We start from the raw sequence: 24,385 nt of genomic DNA, 5'->3' as shown, positions 1-24,385 counted from the left end.
TTTGTCTCAGAAGCTGTTATGTAAGGGGCGGAGCTCTGTCAGCCCTCTGAGAACAAATTATAAATGATCAATAAGCAGAACTGAAAGTAGATTGAAGTTCTTGCATATTCCTTAATCGCTTCAAGTCCCCCCCCCCCCCCCCCCCCCCCCCCCGTGTTGTTGGAATAAAACTGAACAACACGAAACATCTCGACTCATTCTCTCCTTTTATTTGCGACATTTTTTTTGCAAGAAACGAGTGGCTGCCTAAACACCCACAGCCCTGGATATCAGACAGTCGGCTGCAGCAGAAGTTGACGTGTGACGTCAGTCGGCCAACTGAACAGCTTTGGACAGAAAGCAACAAAAAAAACACACACACACAACCTGCAGATTTGTGCTGAACACAAACACACTGACACGGGAACGAGTAAGAAGAGATCCAGAGAGAACTAGAAGGACTCCCTCTGCTCGGAGAGCGCAGACGATGGTTTCATGGAATGTATCACGTGACAGCAAGTTTGTATGCAGACTTTATAAAAAGCTTCTTCTGTGAGAAGCTGCTTCACTCGAGGTGTGAAGGAGAGAAACCACGAGTTCACCCTTTCTACCACTAGACGGCAGTATACGTGTATTTAAACATTATATTTATCTAGGTGATTGATACAGATGTATTTAATGCTGATTATTTCATCTGATATTTGGTGTTTATGGTTAATGTGCATTAGTTGTATACATCATGTATTTACTTGTTATGTTTGTGTCATTTAAGAACTAAACATTCCTTCATGGAAGAGGGAGCATATGTTGATCACGAGGCAATAAATAATGAAAAAGAGATGTTTGTTTTATTCTTATTAAACATTATATATCATTTAAGTACCTCATTGATTTATTTGTTACAGTTAAATCCTGAATTAAATGGTTAAAAAGAAGAGGTCAAAGGTCAAGATGAGAAGATATAATGTTGGTCAAATGCTGGTCCAAATTAAATGACCAGTTTTATTGCCATTGAGATACAGAAAGATGGAATAGTTTGAATATTTTCAATTTCTTTTCCTCATCTCACAAAACAAGAGCAAAACTAGATGACTTGGTTCTCTTTTCCTCTTTGCTGCCATGTTACCAGCAGACCGTCAGGCTGGAATTATGTTGGGAACCAGTGCAACAGACTACCAGCATTTTGCATGTTGGACACACCAGCATGGCACTGTCTCATAAAATCAAGTTCCCATCCAACAACACTGGTCTGCAGAAGCCTGCTTTGGGAAGAAGGATGTTTAAAACGGTTTAAAACTGTTTAAAACTGCGACCGTGATAAGAGAGAAAAAACACGTCAAGCACAAGTGAAATACTCCCTAAAAGCAGAAACCTTCAGAGTTAGTGGTGATTACAGTCCTGTATTGTACTTGTATTGCTGTATCTCAATTCTTCTGATTCTTCCGTCTGCAGTTAATCTGCTCACATGATTTCCATCATCTGGCGGCAGCATTCTGGATCCTGCAAACAGTTGAGAGCAGATACACTGAGTGAGGAGGAAGGTGTGTTACAATAATCAATGCGTGAAGAGATAAAGGCATGTATAATCATCAGTTCAGCTGTTGATATAGCCTGTGGACAAAGTTTAAATATTGTACTTATCATAATATTAATACAAAATATAATCAAATAACAAAGTATGATTTATTATTATAGATTAAACTACATTGCAGTTTATGAAACAATTAAAATGAGCATACATTATTCGATGATGGGACACTCTGCATTATGACGTACGTTTTTAAATGTAAGTCTTTTATATCTAATATAAAAATACTTTACATCGAGGTAATAACATAGGTTTTATTTTAAAGGACTTAATACTTCTTCCACCGCTGGATGTCTCGTTTTCTGCTCCTTCGCTTTGCTTTTTGCCAAGCATTACGCTTCTTATTTTGTCCCATCTGGCGCACCGTAACGCGAGAGGCGTTGACTGTTGTGGCAGAAATTATTGTCCCGACAGCTGTTAACACAGTTTATCTGCTTTATTCTGAGTCACACCTGAACACGAGCGGGTCACAGCTGCAGGAAAGGCTCGTGTAAAGCGGAAGGAAGCGGCAGGTAAAGGTGTTCAGCTGTCAGCTCGTCGTGTTCAGCTAGCTAACGCTAGCTGTTGGGTGCTAGAGAGATGCTGCTTAGATAGAACAGTGTGTTTATGTCACTACATTACAACTACACTGCAGCTCTGTGATGCTTTAAACTGTCACGTGACGTGTCCTGTGTAGTTCGGCTGATCTTGATCCGGTTAAAACGTTTTTGTATAAAGAAAAGAAGGACACTTCATTTTGGTGCTAAAGTTAGCTATCTGTGGCTAGCTAGCTAGCTAAACAGATTTGCTTTGGCTGTATACAGTATGTATGTATGTGTATATGTACATACTGCCAAAGCAAATCTGTATATAGTCTTCTCCGTTTATGGTTTACATAAACACTACTCATGTTTTCTCCCTCTGCAGGTGTTAGGTCCAGGTGTTCAGGTGACTCCAGTCAGTCAGTATGAGCTCTAAAGGAGGAGGCACCGCTCTGACCCGCCGCAACTACAGACTGGCTTCAGACACAGACAAACCCAAAGCCACAGGTAGGACCTGCTGCTACAATACTCTGTGTGTACATGTCACATACACAACAAACACAGTAGAGATACAGGTGAGATGAAGACACAGATACAGACACATGTTGTTTGAGTTAATGTTTGTCTCTCTGTCTGTGTGTCTCTCTCTGTCTCTCTCTCAGGTATCGTGAACGAGAAGTTGCTCAGTGACTACCTCCACCATGTGTTTCCTCCCACCAAACAGGGACCTGCACTGGCCTCCCTCAGGTAACTCCAGTCCTTTCTCACCTCTCAGTCCATCAGGATGTTTGTATCTTATATCTTAATCAGGCTTTTATTGTGAAGCTGTTGGAGGAAGTGCAATGTGTTTATTATTTGCTGTTTTATGAGACGTGGACACATTCTGCTGTATTCGGTCAGTGACTCAGTTTTAAATATCCAAGGGAGGAGGAACTATCTCTAAGTGTTGGATGGATTGCCATGAAAGTTTGTGCAGACGTTTATGTTCCCCTGAGCTTGAACCTCCATGACTTTAGTGATCCTCTGACCTTCCGCTCTAGCGCCACCATGAGGGCCACATGTGTGGTGAAATGTCTCCACATCTCGTGTGTGGAAACCTGTCGGATAAACAAATGTGTCCTCGGCTCGGTGTTTTGTTGAGCAACACATGATAACTAGGTCACAGCTGGTGTAGTCCATGAACTGTTTTTAAAAGGTGGATCAAGTCTCTCTGATGTCTCCTAATGGTTTGTGGCCGTTTTGGAGCCTCCAATTCAGCATTTTTGACCGTCTCCATCTTGGTTTTTGCAAGCAGAAGTGACACGAGAGGGTGGAGCTACCAGACGCTGAGTAAAACCTAACTTTCATCAGCTGAAAACACACCGTGAAAGGGTTAAAGTTCCAATACAAAAACACTGATAAATCCCAGACCGGACAACTCTGTGGTAGCCGCCTGTCAATCACTGGGTAGCCCCGCCTTAAAGCATCCCCTGCTTTATGGTCTGTTTGACTCTAAATGGACCATTGTTTACTAAATGAACATCATGCTGTATTGAAGAAGACTTGAAACTAGAGGTTGAGACCATAAACTGTTTACAATGTTTCCTGAGGTAATAAATCAAGAGAGAAGTAGTCATTTTCTCATAGACTTCTATACAACCAGAGGAGTCGACCCCTGGTGGACACTAGAGAGAATGCAGCTTTAACACATGAAGCATCTATCTATCTATCTATCTATCTAATGTTAAAATTATTACGGTGTGATATTTCTTTAAGTTTGTATAATATGACGTGTCGGCAGCACGTCAATAGTAAATTTAAAACGGTATTTTGACAACACTTCACCTTAAACACATGCTTGACACAGCGCTGAGGAGAAAGCTGTGGCTATGCGACACTACAGCTGGTGAAACTTGAGGACATGTATTTGTGTACTTACTCGTGTGTTGTACCCTGACCCGGCTCCTTTCCTTAAGCCAGGCAGATTCATGTTACCCCCCCCAGCAGCTCTATACATAGACACACACACACACACAAACACACACACACACGCACCTCTCTACCGGTTAACCCTGGAGTGACTCGACAGTGAGGATCAGCTGGGAGCGTTGGCAGCAGGTTGAGTTTCAGGTGTTGATGAGGTCTGAAGGCCGCACAGCAGAGCTCATGTGTGAAAATAAAGCTGCACTCATTTAAACTGGCCACAGACAAATACAGAAATAAAGCAGTGAATACGCCCGATTCTGTTCGTTACATCCTAATCTTTACGGAGCTCGGTGCGTGTGCTTGAGTCGCGTTTTTACGCCCACAATATTTATTTTTTACTCGATACGGAGTGACCTTAAAGCTGCATTCTCTCTAGTGTCCACCAGGGGGCGACTCCTCTGGTTGTATAGAAGTCTATGAGAAAATGACTCTACTTCTCTCTTGATTTATTACCTCAGTAAACATTGTACACATGAGTTTATGGTCTCAATCTCTAGTTTCAAGTCTTCAATACAGCATGATGTTCATTTAGAAAATGATGGTCCATTTAGAGTCAAACAGACATAAAGCAGGGGATGCTTTAGGGCGGGGCTATGCTGTGATTGACAGGTCGCTTCTACGGAGTTGTCTGTGTTTTCGTCTTAGAACTTGAACTCTTTCAGTGTCTTTACTTTATGAAATGTTGGTCGCCTAAAAATATCGTATTCTCTCGTTTCACTTCTGGTTGCAATAAAACCAAGATTAGAATGACGTTTAGAGCACCAGGCTCTTCTTCCACCTGTCATTAGATTATATTACAGACGTGGAAATACTGATTTAATTCATTAGAAAAATTAATAAATATATAGATGTTAAGAAATAAACATATCGGGTTGAAATAATGTCCCTTCATCATGTGCAGTTCAAATATTGTGTTTATCTAGCTTTAGTCACAGTACTAGTAAAAAAAGAAAGTTGACAAAAGGATGGTTTTCACATATTTCTCTTTCTTTTCTTCTTCTTCTTTGTTTTACTCTAATAACTAATAATGCATCTTCTTCTTCCTCCTCCTGTTTCTGCAGGAAGCCTCTTGGTTTCCAGGATCTTGGCGCTCACCTGGAGAGATTGTTGTCAGAGGGAGAACCTGCTGAGGACACTAGAGGTAAAGTTATTTTATATATATATGTATGTATGTATGTATGTATTTTATTTAAAACATCCGTTTATTGATTTAGAAAAGTGCTTCAGAAATACAGCAAAACAAACAACAAATGCACGAAAAAAACAAATAAAGAAAAGAGGAAAAGTTGCATATCATTTATTAAATGATGTATACATGACACAGCTGACCGTCCGTCCTTGCAGCCTGTGACGTTGAGTTTCTTGATCTTTTTCTTAACATTTCACTCAGAGCGGTGATGAATGAAGTGAATTCAATGCACAGATTTGAATTGTGTCAAAGTACGCTTTGCATTTATTGAACTACTGATACCTTTGATTCAGGTGTAACGTCGGTACCTCGCTGTGTTTCAACGCAGCTGAATTCAACAACTGAACGATTGAAATATGATTTAATAAACATGTAAACGATCATTTTGAAACTGTGAGGCCGTCTGACAAAAGCTCAGTTTGAGTCTGAACTGAGGGATGAAATGTAGAGAATGTGATCAGCTGCACACTGAAGACTATAAAAACAAAATAAGTGCTGATGTTTGATGTTTGAATGCGTCTGTGTGTCCTCAGATCAGCCTGTTGAAGGTCGTCTGGGCCCTCAGCCCGTCGTCCTGGATCACACCAGCGGCTTTGAAGGACTTCTGTTTGTAGACGATGACCTGCTGGGGGTAAGATCAGGAACGTATAATACTATATGTTATCACATCTTCATCTAACACACAAGGCGTTGATGGAGATGAATTAAAGGCTTCAGCTGACAACAGAGCTGTCCGTGTGGTGACTTTCAGATTTAAAACCTCCAGCTGTCTGTTAGAAGTGTTTTAGGATATTAATACCCTTCATTTATTTTAATTACTAGACAACATGTAACAAGGCTCCTGGTCAGATTTCTCTGTTAAAGAGAAAAACAAAGTTCATGATGTTTAGAAATGTAAATTCAAAGTCTCTGAACCTTTGAGATTTATTCTGTATTTCAGTAAAAGTATCGAGGAATTATAATTGATGATTTCTCTCAGTTAAGCCTCTCGTCCAGCAGCTGTGTTTTTATATTAGAAACATGTCTTTATGTTCTCTTCACGACCAAAAGGAGACTTTATCGCTGCCTCCTTTAACATCTGTGTAGCTGTCGTATGAACCCTTTTCTGTCAGTAAACGTGGTGACGTAATGGTGGAGGCAGAATAACTCTCAGGACGCGTTGGTCAACTCTGTTCTTGAGGACGACGCTTAAAATCTTTTAGCGATGGTTTTCTCTCCTTCTCTGAAAAGCTTCGCCTCGAATCGCAGCTCATCCTCTCAAACCTAACGCGATACGATATCATCTACTCTGAGGTCACAGTGTTTGCCTCCATACATGCAGCTCTAAGATTCACTACAAATTGACTGGACGGTCTCTTTTGGAGACGGACGCTGTGGGACAGATGGTAAACCACGCCTGATTAAAACAAAACCAAACTATAACATTAATCTCTGACAGTCGTCTGGACGATCTGTCCCTAAAGACCTCCTGAACCTCTGTGAGCTGGTCTCTCTGGACGCGTTTTAAAGGAAATGTAAATGACTTGGAGGCAAACGCATCTGGCCGTAGATGTTTCGATTGATCGGTTCCTGATGTTGATGACTTGTGAAGAATGTTTTTAATATTTCTTCATTCTGTAATATGTCATTTTAAATAGTTATAAGTGTGTTTTTGTGTCTGTAGCGCTGGTCATTGTGCTGCTGCGTTTTGACATATGTAATCTCAGTGAGACTCTCTCCTGGTTGAATACATAAAGTAAAAAGCTTTCATACACCACGTTGTTGTTGTTGTTGTTGTTATGGATTATAATTGATGGTGACTGGATTCGTATCATAGAACTTGTAACCACTGTAGTTACAGACGTCCTCTCTTGTTTCTGTATTAAATGTTCTTTAATGATTTTAATTCTTCTTTCTGATTTCAGGTCATCGGCCACAGCAACTTCAGCTCCATCAGAGCCACCACGTGTGTTTATAAAGGTAAATCCTGTCCACATCGCTCACAGATGAGATTCTCTCATAATGTCGACCACATTAACGTCGTCAAATGCCGTTCAATTCGCTCCGCCACAGTTTCATAATGAACCGAAACATACTTCTCAGTCCTCACGATCGTCCCGGAGCTTTACTGCTCCCCTCGTTTGGCCCTTTTTAAAACATCTTCTGTCTAAACATTTTAAAATAAACGAACATTTATTACTTATTGTTTCTGTTGTGTCTGCAGGTAAATGGGCCTACGAGGTGCTGATCTCCTCCCAGGGTCTGATGCAGATCGGGTGGTGTACACTCAACTGTCGCTTCAACCAGGAGGTACACACACACACACACACACACACACACACACACACACACACACACACACACACACACACACACACACACACACACACACACACACACACTGCTCGTTATTCTCATGTTCACAAAATCTGTTGACATTTCAGATGGATCTATAATAATAAATATACGATAACGTTTCAGTAAATTGCAACTTTAAACACTGTGTGTGTGTGTAGGAGGGTGTTGGCGACACTCCGGACTCTTACGCTTACGATGGAAACCGAGTGAGAAAGTGGAACGTGACGACGACTAACTACGGAAAGGTGAACGAGGGTTCAGCTCTGAGTTAAAGATGAAGCTCTGTGGACTTTATTTGCTTCGGTGCTGACAGCGGTTTGTTTGTCCTCAGTCGTGGGCGGCTGGAGACATCGTCAGCTGTCTGATAGACCTGGACGAGGCGACCATCACCTTCTGCTTGTGAGTAAATAAACTCTGATATATTCAGTTCTGGTTAAATCCTTCGTACATTTACCCGTCCAGAAATGGTCATCAAAAACCTAAAAAAGCCCTGAAAAACTCTTTAAATAAAACATGCAGTCAGCAGCTGTTGTCTCGTCTTCAAGGACGTCTTCAGATACACTCAACATAACTAACAGTCAAAGACTGAACTGCCATCTTGCAGTGAGACGTTTCTCAGAGAACATCTGAATTGTTTACAGTGTGAGTTAGTTTGCTCTGTGTGTGTGTGTGTGTCCTCAGGAATGGTCAGTCTCTGGGCACAGCGTTCAGCAACATTAAGATGGGTCCGGGCGTCGCTTACTTTCCTGCCATCAGCCTCTCCTTTAAAGAGTCGGTGGCTTTCAACTTTGGCAGCAGACCGCTCAGATATCCTTTTAGTCCACACACGACACACGACAGCTCATCTAGTGTTTTATCTGTTTTATACTCTTGAAATTAAAAACTAACTAAAGTTATGTGTCAGTTTATTGAAACTGTTGGTTGTTGTTGAACAGAAACGATGTTAATGTATGAAGCACTTTATTTTCAACACACCTCTTACTTGTTTACCTGTTCAGTGTTTGTCTTTAACCTGAGTGTGATCACGTATCCTGTGGACGGCTACATACCTCTCCAGAACCCCCCAACTACAGACCTCATGAAAGCCCACAAACTGCTGGGCTACATCAAGAATGTCCTCTCCACTTCCATCGACGCACAGGTATGGACACGTGGTCCGTAAGGGGGTATGAACACGTGGAGGTCCGTACGTGGGTAGGAACACGGGTGTGAACAGGTGGTCCGTACGCGGGTGTGAACATGTGGTCTTTCATGAAACAAAGAATTACTGTTTCAGATTAAACTAGTTGTAATCGTCCGTTTACATCAGCTGGGTTTTCCTGTAAACTTCATGCAAAAAATCTGTCCTCGTGTTTCTGTCTCATGTTAGGATGAAGTCAAACATGATGACTTGAGCTCTTTTGAGTTGAACCTGTTGTGTTTGTGTCTGCAGGAGGAGAGGATGGTGGAGAAGGACTGTTCAGTCTGGAGGCTTCATGGAGAACCCACAGTCCTCGTCACCATGGCTCACATCTTCAACCACTTCGCTCCACTCATGGTGACGCAACGTTCTTTCTTTTTGGTCTTGTATTCGTGTGAAAAGCGGAAGTGCTCGATCGTCTTCTGACAATGGTTCCATTCTTTAATGTGCATGAAAGTCTCCTGGTTGAATCTTTGTTCAAAAGTTAAAGCTTCTAGAAGCCTTTTGGATGAAAAAAACTAAAGAAGAGAAGCACAACTCCGACTCCCAGGGAGCATTTTGGCCTTAAACGTTGAGCTGAAGCTAAAGACGACTAAAAGACGATTTTACAAACTGCAGTTTTATTTAATTTTAATGTGTGTGCAGGAGAGCAGTTTTTTTTTTTTACAGTGTAAAGTAATGAGAGTATTGTTCTCTTTTACAGTGTAAAGTGTACCTGGTGGAGGACGTGCTGATGAACTTCCTGTTGGGGATTCTGGAGGGAGGAGGTTCAGTAGAACACCAGCTCATTCAGCAGCTTCTGGATCTCTTCTGGCTGCTGATGGAGGTAAAAACACCAAAATCCAGCCACAACCCGTTTTCAGAACAAATCGTACCTGAAGACGGTGAGACACCTCGATGTCTCCTGACGGTCCGACTCATCTCTGACAAAGTGCCTCTTTTGATTAATTCAACTGGTGATTTAATGGTGATTCTGCAATTTCAGAAACTCCCCCGTTCTTTTGTATCTGTGCCCCACGTACGTGGAATATGCTTCAAAAATACTTTGGCGTCATTAATACAGTTGAGACAATTCCAAGGTTTAGTTGCTTAATCTTATTGACCGTAACTGACTTTACTTTGAATTGAGTACGCCATGTTTTTTTCTTGAGGCTCCTCCTCAGTGTGTGTTTTAAATAAAACGACCAAACAAAACGGAGAAAGTAGCAGCTGAGTGAATTACACAGAGCGATGCATATTTCAAATATCTCCATCCAAAGGTTTATACACGTACACGCTGATTACTACTGAGCATGTCAGAAACAAACGCATCATTTTCAGTTTACAGTTTTCTGACTTCTCCTCTTTGTTTTGTCTGCCTGTCTGCCTGTCTGTCTGCCTGTCTGTCTGTCTGTCTGTCTGTCTGTCTGTCTGTCTGTCTCTCTCTCTGCAGGACTATGAAGTGAACGAGTGTCTGAAGCAGCTGATGATGTCCCTGCTGAGGGCTTACCGCTTCTCCCCCATCATCCCTGATCTGGGCTTCCAGGTAGGACCCGGATCATTGAGTACTTTTACTTGTAACAGACTTAATGTTTTTTACATTAGTACTTTCTTAAAAGTAATTTCAAAGTAAATTAAATGTCAAATATAAAATTTGACAAAAGAATAATGTCTAAAATCCACTTGTTTGTTGACTTTGAATCCCTCCTGACTGCAGTGAAGTTTTTAAAGTTCAGTCTACTTTAATACTTCTGTGTTTCAGATCCACTACCTGCGTCTGACGACGGCCATCCTGCACCACGAGAAGTCCAGGAAGTACCTCCTCAACAACGTCTTATATCCTTCTGCTACCGACGCCTCTTACAGGGATAGTTTGGGTCTTTTGAGGTGTGCTTGTATGAGCTGCGTCTCTGCTTAACAAACCACCGTCTCACCGTCATCCATATTCTCCTTAACTGAAGTTCACGTTTGATGTGCTGCGTTCGGTCGTGTTTTTTTACATCAAGACCCCTCTGAGAGTGAAGGAGGCGGGGCTAGAGGAGCTCATCCCGACCACCTGGTGGCCCACGCACTTCGACAAGGAGGTAACACTCGCTCACCGGGGGGGCTTCTAGTCCGACTGATCAGGGTTTATATTTATCAGACGTCTCGGAGCACGCATTGAGTAAAACTACGACCACTGAACTACTTTATCAGCTGCAATGACTCCTCTCTGTTTATTAGAGCTGCAGCAGATGGAAGCTGATCAAAAGAATCTGTTTCTGCATGAATTAAAGATTATTTGATGGACGTTGTTTACGATTTTAAAGTAATGCTTTGAAACAAGGATTTATTTTGTCAGAAGCAACAGTTCTTTAGGAGATGTGTTCATGTATTTACTCTCTAATGTCACTGAGGTTAAACAGAGATCAGGTTAATTCACTCTTCCTCGTGTAAATTCAGTCTTTTGTGTTTGACACCGACTGCTTCACATCTGCACCTGCAACTTTAGGCGTCATGTGAGAGCTTAACTTCTTCTCCGAGGTTCTCTTTGGCTTTGTGTTCGGTGATGTCTGCGGTGAAGGCAGATAAGGTCGACTAATAACAAGAATACTGGCTGAACGTTTTCACCGTTTACTCGTTCTTTATTATTGTCGTTTCTTGTTTCGCTCTCAGGGGAAAGATGAGCGGGAGCCCAAAGACGAAAGTGCAGATGAGCGACTGAGACGGCGAGCGTACGAGAGAGGCTGTCAGAGACTGAAGAAGAGGATCGAAGGTCTCGCTCTATTTCTCCTTTAAGGACTAACACACTTCCTTGTCTTTATTACTCACATTCAGGGCTCATCAAACTGTCCTCACAGATATCATCTGCAATGCATATTTTCTTATTCGTAGTTTAAATTAGCTGTCGAGCACTTTAGATTTAGTTGGACCTGATTCACAGCCAGATGTCTGAACTCCTGTTAATCTATAAAGTGAATGAAAACTAACTTCAAACCAGTAACTTAGTATATTTACCTAAATACTACACTCAAGCACAGATTTGAGGTACTTGTACTTTACTTGAGTATTTCCATTTCATTACATTTTCTTCTTCTGCTCCACTACATCTTACAAACAATTGTACTTTTACTTGTAACAGAGTATTTTTACTGTGTGGTATTAGTACTTTTACTTGTAACAGAGTATTTTTACTGTGTAGTTTTAGTACTTTTACAACCTGCTGAACTCTCCTCTGATCTCCTCTCAGTGGTGGAAGAGTTGCAGGTTCAGATCCTGAAGTTGCTGCTCAATAACAAAGACAAAACTACGGTATGTACAGTTGATATTGTGTCTCTATTATTGTACGTTATTTTAACAATACACTGATTAATGGGTTTTAGGTTTGAATACCTGGAATTAAGATCCACATATTTCCCGCAGACAACACATGTAAATCTGGGATTTTGAGCTTGTGTGTGTGTGTCCACGTCATGAATACTGTGTACAGAAGGAAGTAAACAAAAACCTCATTAAAACTCCTCCTGAATTACGCTACAACCTTTAAATTGGTTGCCACTCACACGGTTGCCACACCAATAATTGCAACTTCTACGGTTGTGACTGATGCCCCGACGGCTGCGACTCTTGAGTTTTTGAGACTCTTGAGGGTTTGAGACTCTGGCGGCTGTGGCTCTTGACGGCTTCAGGTCTTAACAGTTGTGATGCTGATCCCCGAGCAGCTGATGGACGGGTCAATTATAAAGTCTGCAGTGTCGCGTGTTATTGTAAAACGCTTGGTTGGCGTCTGCTTGATTAAACGTTCAGATACTGACTCCCCACATCACGGTGACATCAAAGCGAATTAAAGAAGCCCTTGTGAGGTTTCCTGATCTGTAGTCTGGATCACATCCTCTTGATGTTTAATTAGTGTTGGTCACAGGTGAGGAGGTGTTTCCTGTCTCACTGTCTCCTCGTCGCTCTCATTGTGTGTACGTTTTTACATCTCAACGTTTTCTCTCTCAGGGAGAAGCCTCTCGCTACATCTTCCTCAACAAGTTCCGCAAGTTTCTCCAAGAAAATGCCAGCAACAGAGGGGTAAGAAAACACAACGCAGTAACTAATCTAGTTACTAATAACCCATTTATTAAACTAATAATAAGCTCATAATCACACTTGGCTTGATGGATTATGTTTTTATTCTATTCTTATTTCATAAACATTGAATTATGTATTTTTAATCATTTATTTATAGAGTTTCACTATCTTTACTTATGCTGCTGCAATGTCCCTTCTGGGATCAGTAAAGGTTTGTGTTAGATAATAACTATAGCGAAGTTATTGAGATGCAAACATCTCTTCAAATGTTAACGTGAAATGTGAATATTTTTTCTATCTCAATAAATTGGATATCTTTGGTTTTGGACTCTGGTTTTGTTAACTGTGATTTGCGTTTTTCACTATTTGCTTATAGTTCCTACACAAATATTTAACCGATTTAAGCTGGAAAATAATAATATATATCGATAATAAAACCTCGTTTTGGACCCGACATGAACGATCTATGTCGTCTCTTAGTTCTGGTCCGGTTCAACAGGAAGTCACATGACCCTTGTCTTCCTGGACCACAATGTTTATCATGTGAAATGTCCCGGCAGCTCCAGTTTTTGGTTTTAAGTCAAGAAGACTCACATTTTTACATTTCTGCTCTGTGTGTTTGAGCAGCACCCGACCGCTCTGTGCCCTCCTGAGTACATGGTGTGTTTCCTCCACCGCCTCATCACGGCGGTGAGGGCCAGCTGGGACGACGGCAGCAGGAAGAGTCCGAGCAGCATCGGCAGTGAAGGTACAACCTCCCAGTTTATTTTTATATTCCTATGAAACCGTTCAGCTTTATCAGTTATGACCTGAGGTTGGTCTCAGGGAGAGGAACATAAGGCCCATGTCTACATGTCTAGAGACAGTTTGAGAATAAAATCCAGTCCACACAACCTTCGATTTACCAAATGTCTCCTTCCACACTAGAATGCAAAAAACGACTCCACACCATAGACTGTATATAAGAAGTAGACGTAGTCATCGTGTTATGAAGCCTCGAGTTCGGTGATTTCGCTGTGGCCATCTTGGATTACGGCCGTCACCGTGTTATTTTTGTCACAACCAATAAACAGAAGTTACCATATTTGGACTGAGGAGTGATGTAGAGAGCTGTATACGACCTGTCAATCACCGTGTAGCCCCGCCCTAAAGCATCCCCTGCTTTATGGTCTGTTTGACTCTAAATGGACCATCATGTACTAAATGAACATCATGCTGTATTGAAGAAGACTTGAAACTAGAGATTGAGACCATAAACTCATGTTTACAATGTTTACTGAGGTAATAAATCAAGAGAGAAGTAGAGTCATTTTCTCATAGACTTCTATACAATCAGAGGAGTCGCCCCCTGGTGGACACTAGAGAGAATGCAAGCCTTGATTGGGAGTCTTGCTTTACTTTGCTACGATTTCAATCTTTTAATGAAATCTCAGGAAGGAAACAACCAAACCAGCCACAATAAATCCACAACACTATAATACAACATTTTAAACAAAGTGATCCGGCTGTTCAACGGCACTAATTGTTAATGTTAATGAGTTGAAGCTCTTGAAGGTTGTTTACGATGAGCTCTGTGTCTCTGCTCCCTCGTCTCCCTTCATCTCTTCCTCTCTGCTCATTATCTGCCTTCTTTTTGTTTTCCCAATCCACTCCTAAACCCCCCCCGACTGCCTCTCCCTCTGTCATCTTTCTCCAGACGCCTACGTCCCCCCACAGCTCTTCTACAACGGGAAGGTGGACTACTTTGACCTGCAGAGACTGGGGGGGCTCCTGTCCCACCTGAAGAAAACACTCAAAGGTTGGTACGGTCCGGGTTTGAGTCCGATCGCTTATATTTACCCAAATCACACAGCTGCCCGTTGCACGTACAAAGATGCTCAGTCTACATAATAACAGTAATTATATACACAGCAGCAGCAGATGTGGAATATAGATGAATGTATCAGACACATTAAAATAACACTTTTAATGTGCCTCTTGATCCAAATACTGAAGCTCCTGATTCAAAATATTCTGTTTCAATGATTGATCTGATATGAGAGAGTTTGAAGTGGGTTTATAAGAGGTACTTATCCATAGTCGGTGTATTATCTGCAGTTTGGAGAAGTACACACGAGTACCGGCACAGCAGCAAAACAATCTATCGTGTTTTAGCCACTTGAAAGAAATACCCTCCTAAAAATAAATCCAGACCGGTTCAAGTTTACGATATATTTATTTGTTTGATATTTTCGCCGTTTACCTGGCCTTGAGACAGCCGTACAGTCTGTATTTCAGACGGAGAACTGAAGCAGTTATCTCTACTCTACCAGTTCCCATCCCACATCTGCATCAGATCGGTTTTATTTTAGCTGTTACGATCCGTTTACAATATGTCGTGATCGGCCCGACGCTGAATCTGAGTTAAAGTGTTCAAGAGGCTGTTTTCATGAGACCTTGATGGAGAACTGTCCCCGAGCTCCACTAGAGGGAGGAATCGCTTTGTGTTACAACAAGTTTATACACCGAGATATCATGAACAAATTCACATGTTGATAAAATATTCATGGGAATTATATTTATGAGTTTTATTTAGTTGTTTTTTTTCCCTCATTCATTCCTTTGAATACAGAAACTTTTCTGTCCGATCTGGTTTATTTCTTTAAACTCTTTTAATAAATGCATAAACGTGTGGAACCAGAAAGTAGCACATTGAAGCTGAAGTCATTTAAAAGGAGTCGTGTATATTTAAGAGGTTTCATGAGTCTGGAGGCGCTCAGGCTCCTCAGGAGACTGGCAGCTGTGTAAATATTAAATTAAGAAAAGTACAACCACCCGGCATGAAGGCTCTTCGTGCGGAGGCGCTCCGGTGTTTGCTTGTCGTTGTCAGCAGATGTGGAGGCAGGTGTGTAATGTGCATTGATATTCCCTCATTCAGTGCCAAAGCAGACCGAGCGGCACGGCTGGAATCAATTACCTCCAACACAGGCTCGCTCCTTTTCGATTTTTTTAAATTTTTATTTATTTATTTATTTTTTAGGTAGAGCTGCTTTTCAGCTTCATTCAGAGCAGCCGTGAGGGAGGACGCTTTGTCACAAGTCACTCATCTGAACACCGAGCAACTTATACGGCTGAGGAGCTCAAAGGAGACCGTCATCAGTTCCAGATCAGCTGGAGGCTTTAAACTGTCTCAAACCTTGTGGTTCGGCTAAAATACACAAACCGTGACAGCCCTGATGTACAGTATATATATTTAACGGTCGGGGGGATGTGGAGAATAAATGCCTCGATGTCAATATTGCAACAATATTGTTTTGTTGACTATTTTATAGATAATCATCAGTAATGTGATAATGACGAAGTTTAAAGGCAGATAATAGAACAGCTAGAACAGTCTGAGTTCAGAAAACAACTTTCCTGTAACGCAGCTTTTAAAACCAGCAAAAGACACTTTTGCCATAATCACGATATCCAAACTCTAAGACGATGTCTCGTATCATGATGTCATAATGATGTCATAATGATGTATTATCGATATATATTGCACAGCCCTATTGTAACATTTATCACAGAATGATTCATGGAGAAAATAATCGGCTTATTGGTTGATTAATTAAATTTATTGATGAAAGTAAGTGTTAATTGCGGATAAAGTTTTTACTGACTACAGAGAGACGCAAACGACCACAAAGACCCAAAACACCACAAAGACCCAAAGTACTACAGAGAGATGCAAAGCGACGACGGAGACACAAAGTACTAGATACACAAAGACACAAAACGCTACAAAGAGACACAAACTGTACAAAGATATTTAAAAAGACAATAAATAACTTCACAAATGTATCGGTGACAAATACTCAGTCTAAGTGGTTGCTTTGCATCTGTGGAGTGTCGGTGTATTAAAAACTGCTTCCACTTACTGAACTCTCACTCTTCGCACTTCCTTTTTCTCCACCTTTTTTCTTCCTATCTCCTCTGCACGCTTTCTGCTCCCCCTCTTCCTCTCTCTCTCTTTTCATTAATCCCTCCTTCTAATTCCCTCATCAGTATTCGTGTCCAGGCAGCAACTCTCTACCTGCTTTTAATCAGGGCTTGATTCACAGCCCCCATCATTTAGCTCAGTAAATCACCCGCCGGCCGCTCTCATGAGGTTGTGTCATCTGTCGTTAACTGAGCGTGACCTCACTCATCGATTAGCTGACCAATCAAAATGATTGAATGCGAGGCAGGGCTTTTTTTTTCCTTCTGCATACAGTACACGTGAGGAAGGAAGGAAGCTCGCTCGGCAGCTTTCTGTTCGCATCGTAGCTCTGAGGATGCTGGCGTCAGTACGTCAGAACGCTTTGGTTCAGACTGAAGTCTAGAGGATCTATGGTGATGAAATGTGGTTCATCATTCATGATGTCCTCAGGATGAACTCTTGGTGATCCTCCGACTTTTAATCTAGAGCCATCAGGTCAACATTAATATCTCTGACGTCAAACATCAATAAACATCCATAAATCATAGAAAACCGGACGCTGCAGAACCTGCCTGAGAATCAAGTTTCCTTCAGCGTCAAGTAATCCAGTGATAGTTGTCTGTACATTCGTTGGTACCCTGCAAACAGGAGCTGCTAATAGATAATTCAGCATACTTTAAATGGAGACGGTTTGACTAAATGTCTTTACTCTGACGATGTAAAGTCTGTTTTATAAACTGGAACCTGAGTCGGGCTTTTGGAGTTTCAGAGTGACGTCCGTCTGCTTTTTTGATGTATTTTATTTCATGGTCAGAGCTTTACATATGTTCTGGGATCAAACTGAACTGTTGCTTTAATGTCAATGTCTTTTCTTCATGTTTACAGATGACTTGGCCAGTAAAGCAAACATCATCATCGACCCTGCAGAGATCCAGGCCACGTCTATGGATGACCTGGATGAGGACGAGGAGAGCGGAGCAGCTCAGGTTTCCTGTTTATATTTTAAAGTTTATATATGTGTGTGTATTATTACTGTCATCTCTGAAGTAATCACTCTACAATCATTAGAACAGGCCGTCTAATCAACACGACCGAAGTGGATGTTTGAAAACGGGTGTAGCTAATAGACAAAATCAGCTTTTCACCAACTAGATAGAAAACGACACCTATGTTGGTATCAGTGTCATTCATGATAACAAACATTATTCAGAATACTCTTTACAAAAAGAAGTTACAAACTGTTCTACGTGGTCAAACGCCAGGATTAAAACGCTCAAGAGGCAAGAAGACAAATAAAATCGGAACAAAACAAAGACGTAAATCGACAACAGAAGTGACTACAAAGACACAAATGACTCAACAAAAGAGATGCAAAATGACCAGAAGGAAACACAATGAACGATTACAAACACACACAATGTGTACTAAACGTTCATAAGAAGACACTGATGACTATGAAGGGGATGCAAAATGACACTAAAAATATGCAAAACATCCATAAAGATAACCCAACAATATTATAGATAATACAAATATAAAAATGTTGGAAATAAAACGCATTAATCAAAATGTTTTAAAAAGATTACTTTTGACTTTAATAACAATGATAAACAATTACTTTTCTTCTCTGAGACTCTGCAACAAACGTTTCAAGTTCAAGAACTATATCGTGGTTTTTAGACCGATTATATCGACTCTAATGAGAGAAAACACTCGTTAGTGTCTTGTGATGTAAATCATGAATTCTGTGTGTCTTTACCGACAGAGGCCGTTTGGTGCGGCGGCGATGGGCGGGGCTCTGGCGAGGCCCAGCTGGTTGAGCTCGCCCACTCTGGGTCGAGCCAATCGCTTCCTGAGCACGGCCGCCGTCAGCCTCATGACGCCCAGACGACCCCTCACGCAGCCGGAGAAAGTGAAGGTCCGCACCCTCGCCGTGGAGCAGAGGACCGAGGAGGACAGTGAGTCTGTAAACACGCTGGAGACATTGAGACTGAAGGGGAATGACAAGGGTCCTAGTGGATGCAGCAGACCTTTAACTCTAAAACCCTGGGATCCTGCATTTCCCATAATGCAGCTGGATAGTTTTTATCAAGCCTGATGACGTCACTTTAACATCATCAGGGGTATGTTCCCCCCAAAGCCGCAGAGGACTTGACACCGCATTCGTAATGACTAGTACTCTGATCGATACCAGCGCTCTGATCGATACCAGCGCTCTTATTGCTCTTATCGCTCTTATAGATACCAGCGCTGTCGCGGCTTGAACTCAACTTTGTGCAAATTAATTTCTCGCATCAAATGTTCTCAGAAACATTTTTGGGGTTTACTGTTCAGCTGTGAAGTGAGAGTTTGTGACGCATCAGCGACAACCACAATATATATAACGTCAAAAACATATATGTTTATATAACGTAAACCTCCGCTGCGTGCCGTAAATAGTTTTGTGTGATTTTAAGCACATTTTCTCGTTGGCTTATGTCGATCATATATATTGTTTCAGTCGGTTAAAACCTTCTTGTAGTAACTTTAATCCAGTACTCGTGCCCATCCCTACTTTCTTTTATTGATCTGGAATCCTTGACGACATCATTTGATATCAAGACGTTTATATCGGTCACGTGGTATTATTTCATTAATATCGTATTTCCTGGAATCAGAATGATTTATCTTCCTTTTTAAACATGTTAAGCTGTGTGCAGCCTTATCAAACCAACATGTCGACTGTGAGCTTCATGTTGATTTCATGTTATTATGGCTGAGTTAGACCACTGGCATGTGGCCTTCATCAGACAAATTCAACATTTCACCAGCAGCAGTTATATTCACCTCAGACTCAGAGGAGGGGCTGGTAGTGACATGAGTAGAAAATCTTATTAAAGTCGGTGTGATTATATTTTATTATTGTCCAGAGGAGCTTTGTTCCAGAAACAATCCCTCAGCGTTGAATGTTTTGTTTACTTTGTTCTCTCTCTCTTCAACCTGAAGTCGAGGGAAGCCATGGTAACGACGGCCTGTTGCTGGGGCGACCGCTGGAGGAGCCCGATCAGCCAATCGCGGACAAGTCGCTGCTGGAGATAGTCGACGGTATCGTGATGATGTACAACCTGAGCGTCCACCAGCAGCTCGGAAAGGTGAGTCTGTGCTTCTACTGCATCTCAAACTGTCACAAACACTTCATAACCGCTAAGTGTTTGTGACTGAATAAGACTTAAAGGGGAGTATTTTTATATATATATATATATATATATATATATATATATATATATATATATATATATATTATATTATATTATATTATGTGAAGTGAGCGTCTGTCAGGATAGGAACACAAAAGGTTAACGTTGTATATTTTATTCATATGTGAGAATCTGACCTTCACATGGAGACTCTGATAAACTGATTGTAAAGTCATCGTGTCATTTTATTATCATTTTATTTATTATTGTTATATAAACATGCACACCGACTACTATTTAATTGTGCCATTGGCTGATGTGGAGCCAGCGTTCGTCATCAACAAAGCCCCCCCCCCTCCTATAAAACCGTCTTCCGACTCTGCAGATTTTGGAGAGACTAGTATTAAGGAAGAGTAGCCGTTACCCTTTTAATTAGTCCGTGAATCGCTAAATGCTAATCGTTAGCTTTCACGTAGACCGGCCTTTCATGTAAACTCTAGCTCACAAATGTTTATTAGAGTTTAAGTTTGTTTTGTCACAATAACATGGATCAGTGGAGAATCGGCGGTTCGATCCCCGGGTGTGTGTGTGTGTGTGTGTGTGTGTGTGTGTGTGTGTGTGTGTGTGTGTGTGTGTGTGTGTGTGTGTGTGTGTGTGTGTGTGTGTGTGTGTGTGTGTGTGTGCGCGCGCTAATATGGGGTATATTTCAATCTACACTTGAAAACACAAATACCCCTACATATTGTGTGTATATACACTCGCAAACAGTCTTTATTTCATGTTTATGTGTCACTCGGAGGAGACGACGTGCTTATAATGAGTAAATCTTTATTATTCGACCTCTTCATCTGACCTGTACCAACTGCAGGCGTGCACATGAATAATGTGTTTGCATACATCAAACATGTTCTTTCTGCTTTATGCAGGTTTTTTTTGTGGTTACATTTTCTTAAAATGAATCTTTTATAGTTTCCTGAAATGTTTTCATCCTCTGATGACACTCTTCCGCCTCCCTGCTGGCTGTGATTGGTTCGTCTCTTTTTATTTACACAGTTTCTGCTCTGCTGTTGAATCGCTCTGACCTCTTCACCTCTCTGTTATTGTCACGTCGCTTTTCTAATTTAGAAAATACGACAACCCACCAGTGCTGAACCACCTTTATAGCTTTCTGTTGAGATAGATTTGTTCCATCGCTGCTTGGAAATGTGCTGTTTGACGTCTTGTGTTTATGATATCGGTTTTTTTATTGGTCGTCATCTCAGCAGACTGTTGTGATGAGATGTTTCTGCAACATATGGATCAAAATCCTCCCAGCATCGAGCTCAGAGAAGAACGTCTTTACTTCAGTGGGAAGGTTTTATATATTCTGTTGAGTAGAGGCGTGCGTGTGTGTGTGTGATTGTGTGTACATGATCAGTTTTATCAACCTACATGCTCCTCTGTTTTCTGGTTGTACAGCTGAAGTTGCTCCACGTGTTTCTGGTTGTACAGCTGAAGTTGCTCCACTGGTTTCTGGATGTTTCTCTACTTTTCTCTGGCGTCTTCACCGCCTCACTTGGGTTGCAGCAATAATTGCTGTGTGTTCATAGACTACAGTGTCACTGTTGCATCATGAAGCTAAAGTAAAACACTAGAATCTTCGGCTCTGTAAATGTCTGCGTCCGGTCTTCCTGCAGATGGTGGTGGTTTCAGATGACGTCCATGAATACGCCGTCGCACTGAAGGACACCGAGGAGAAGATCGCACGATGCCCCGCAAAAGTAAGCTTCTTTAGTTATAACTTAATGTATTCAGTGTGTGTTGTTCACTTAATCGTGTGTGTGTGTGTGTGTGTGCGTGTGTGTGTCTCAGATCATAGCTGAAAACATTCTGGTCTTCAGTCTGTGTCAAAACACTTCTAAATATGTAATGCTTCAGTGTATCTTGCAGTGTGTTGCTGGTTGTGTGGGCCGGTTACTCTTTGTTTGTTGGCGCTCGAGGTTTCAGATAATTAGCCGTGCTCCAGTCAACACACCCGTCAGCCTGTTGTGACAGCTCGTCTCGTTAGCGCCACTGCTAACCTAACGGTAACTTCACTGGAGGACAAAGTATCTGTCTGAAGAAAGAGCTTTAACCATCTCTTGGTGTGTTGTGCACTAAAAACCAAATAAAGTTGTACATGTGCGACAGAGTTAGACTTATTAATAATCTTATAAATTGATAGTGTATAAGTAAAAGTATCACTTTCAGCACCCAGCCCTCATTAATCCAGAAACATCACAATGTTTCGTTTGTTGTTTATTCATATGTATCCAACAGCACAATACGGTGAGTACCGTCTACACATTTAAATATAATATAAATAAATATATACACACAGCCTAGGGCTGCACAATTAATCGAATTTTAATCGCGATCACGATTTTGGCTGCCACAATTAAATGAGCATGATCGTCGGCGACATTGACGTTTAAAATGCTCCGCTACATATCAAATCAAGCGCTTCCTCAACTAACAGTCAGCCAACCACCAGCGGGAGAACGAGATGGGAGGAGTCATGCGCGCACCCTGCAGCGGCAGCCTCAACACAAGTTCTGCCTGCAGTCGACTCCGGTATCAGTAGAAGAGTAGAGAGACGGGAGCTCATCTCTCAGGCCCGAACATGTCGACAGGCTGGTGTTTCTAACACCTTGTTATTGCCTTTTCGGCATAGGCCTGAATTGTTTTCATTTGGTTGCATTCTGTGATGGCACATTTATTTTTAGTTAGCCCTTTATTTTGGGTAACATTTTTATTTATATTTTGCTTCAGGTGAATAAGAACCGTATAAGTTTTATTTTGATGCAAAGACGTGTACATTAGCTGGAATATAGCACAACATGGAAGTAAAAGCAGTGCTCTGTTGATTTAATTTTGGGTAAAAAGTGTTGTACTGAAATTATTTATATTTTCCTTCTACCAGATGCACTGTGATAAGGACCAGTTTGATGCAAAGATCTGTACATTAGCCAGAATGTAGCATAACAATGGAAGTGGAAGCAGTGTTCTTGTTCATTTAAACATGAAAAGATGTTGTCCCTAAAATTAATGAATAATCGTGATAAATAATCGTGATCTCAATATTGATCAAAATAATCGTGACTATGATTTTGGCCATAATCGTGCAGCCCTATCACAGCCTCACATTGATAAAAGTAGAAACAAAATGTATAAATATCCCAAACATCTACATTTACACATCAGTTCATTCAACATAAATATTGCCGCAGAGTCTTTTTTTTGTTTGATTGCAACATCTGTCAGGACGAGTATAATTACCGTTTGTCAGGTGGAAACGATGGCAGAGAGACAACAAAGTGTTTTTAGACCGATGAGCTGCAGAAGCATTCCTCAAAAACTTCAGTTAAGGAGTTTAAACGTGACGGAGAGAAACCTTATTTGTGATTTATTATCTCACTCTGACTGTAAAAGAATAATCATTCAATGCTGTCGTCATTACTGGGACCTGACCTCATAAAAGCACTTCAGTTCCCACCAAACTCTCTGAAGACGCTCGTAGATTTACTGTAACTGAGAGTGACTGTTGGAGCTGATCTTTGAAGTTTCTTTGCAGTGAAGCTCGTTTGCTTAGAAAAGAGCCAATTTTACACCAAATGTCTGCAGACGTTACCCAGGGGTGGACATTACAAATGAAAGTAAATGTGTCCTCTCTGGTGGATGAATCTTTTTATTATTAATAAAATAAATAAGAACAAATATTAAATTAATGCTTTTTATGGAAACGATGTGCATTTTATTTTTTGCACAGTAAGACAAATGTTACACAAAAAAAATTCTGTTTTCAAAATGGTGAATTTAGAAGAAGAAGAAGAACACTTACCTGGTGGACTGTGGCTCAGAGGCAGAGCAGGTCGTCCTCCAATCAGAGGATCGGCGGTTCGATCCCCGGCTCCGCTCGTCCATGTCGATGGTTCCTTGGGCGAGACGCATAACCCCAAAATTGCTAACAAAAGTGAATGAATGTATATGAATGTTTAGTTGTGGGCAGGTCCCTGTCATCAGTGGGTGAATGTATGATGTGTAGAAAAGCTCTACGTTTACCGTTTACCATTCAAATAGCTCAGCAGCACCGGGACCCTTTTTGCTTTGCGGCTCAGTTCGAGCTGCATTACATGCGTTTTTTCTCGTGTGCTTTGCAGTAACGGAAGCAGTGAGTAGCTGCTGACAGTCACAGAGTCAGCTGGTGACACGATGACGCTGTTTTCTGTCCTTCAGAGACCAGACATCCTGGACGAGCTCCAGAAGAGCCAGAAGGTGTTTGCGGAGAAGCTGAACCACCTCTGCAGGAGACTGGCCTGGATCAACGCCACCATCTACTCCAAGGTGATCCAGATCCTCCTCACGCCCGTCTGTCTCAAACTCTCTCTCGTCACTCGAGTGACTTTTTGTTTTCTTTTATTTTCTATCCATTTACATGTTTTTTTGTTTTCAGT

General features: G+C 41.4%; 1 protein-coding gene across 1 annotated transcript in view; it reads left to right on the top strand.

The window, feature by feature from the left end:
- The first annotated feature begins 1,941 nt into the window (after nucleotides 1-1,941).
- The window catches only part of rnf123 (ring finger protein 123), a 100,191-nt gene continuing 77,747 nt past the window's right edge, over nucleotides 1,942-24,385 (top strand). The window contains exons 1-26 of the mRNA XM_079156478.1: nucleotides 1,942-2,079; nucleotides 2,474-2,595; nucleotides 2,751-2,835; nucleotides 5,115-5,194; nucleotides 5,776-5,873; nucleotides 7,147-7,201; nucleotides 7,446-7,531; nucleotides 7,738-7,824; nucleotides 7,911-7,978; nucleotides 8,261-8,386; nucleotides 8,606-8,720; nucleotides 9,012-9,116; nucleotides 9,463-9,585; nucleotides 10,192-10,284; nucleotides 10,501-10,569; nucleotides 10,700-10,822; nucleotides 11,394-11,493; nucleotides 11,968-12,029; nucleotides 12,723-12,794; nucleotides 13,422-13,542; nucleotides 14,491-14,592; nucleotides 17,623-17,723; nucleotides 18,503-18,695; nucleotides 19,723-19,868; nucleotides 21,590-21,673; nucleotides 24,168-24,275. Coding sequence (XP_079012604.1) covers nucleotides 2,514-2,595; nucleotides 2,751-2,835; nucleotides 5,115-5,194; nucleotides 5,776-5,873; nucleotides 7,147-7,201; nucleotides 7,446-7,531; nucleotides 7,738-7,824; nucleotides 7,911-7,978; nucleotides 8,261-8,386; nucleotides 8,606-8,720; nucleotides 9,012-9,116; nucleotides 9,463-9,585; nucleotides 10,192-10,284; nucleotides 10,501-10,569; nucleotides 10,700-10,822; nucleotides 11,394-11,493; nucleotides 11,968-12,029; nucleotides 12,723-12,794; nucleotides 13,422-13,542; nucleotides 14,491-14,592; nucleotides 17,623-17,723; nucleotides 18,503-18,695; nucleotides 19,723-19,868; nucleotides 21,590-21,673; nucleotides 24,168-24,275 — 2,484 coding nt within the window. The 5' untranslated portion in view covers nucleotides 1,942-2,079; nucleotides 2,474-2,513. The remainder of the gene's footprint in view (nucleotides 2,080-2,473; nucleotides 2,596-2,750; nucleotides 2,836-5,114; nucleotides 5,195-5,775; nucleotides 5,874-7,146; nucleotides 7,202-7,445; nucleotides 7,532-7,737; nucleotides 7,825-7,910; nucleotides 7,979-8,260; nucleotides 8,387-8,605; nucleotides 8,721-9,011; nucleotides 9,117-9,462; nucleotides 9,586-10,191; nucleotides 10,285-10,500; nucleotides 10,570-10,699; nucleotides 10,823-11,393; nucleotides 11,494-11,967; nucleotides 12,030-12,722; nucleotides 12,795-13,421; nucleotides 13,543-14,490; nucleotides 14,593-17,622; nucleotides 17,724-18,502; nucleotides 18,696-19,722; nucleotides 19,869-21,589; nucleotides 21,674-24,167; nucleotides 24,276-24,385) is intronic.

Source organism: Pholis gunnellus, assembly GCF_910591455.1.
Source record: "Pholis gunnellus genome assembly, chromosome: 3".
Classification (NCBI taxonomy): domain Eukaryota; kingdom Metazoa; phylum Chordata; class Actinopteri; order Perciformes; family Pholidae; genus Pholis; species Pholis gunnellus.
This window is presented reverse-complemented; position numbering and strand designations above follow the sequence as displayed.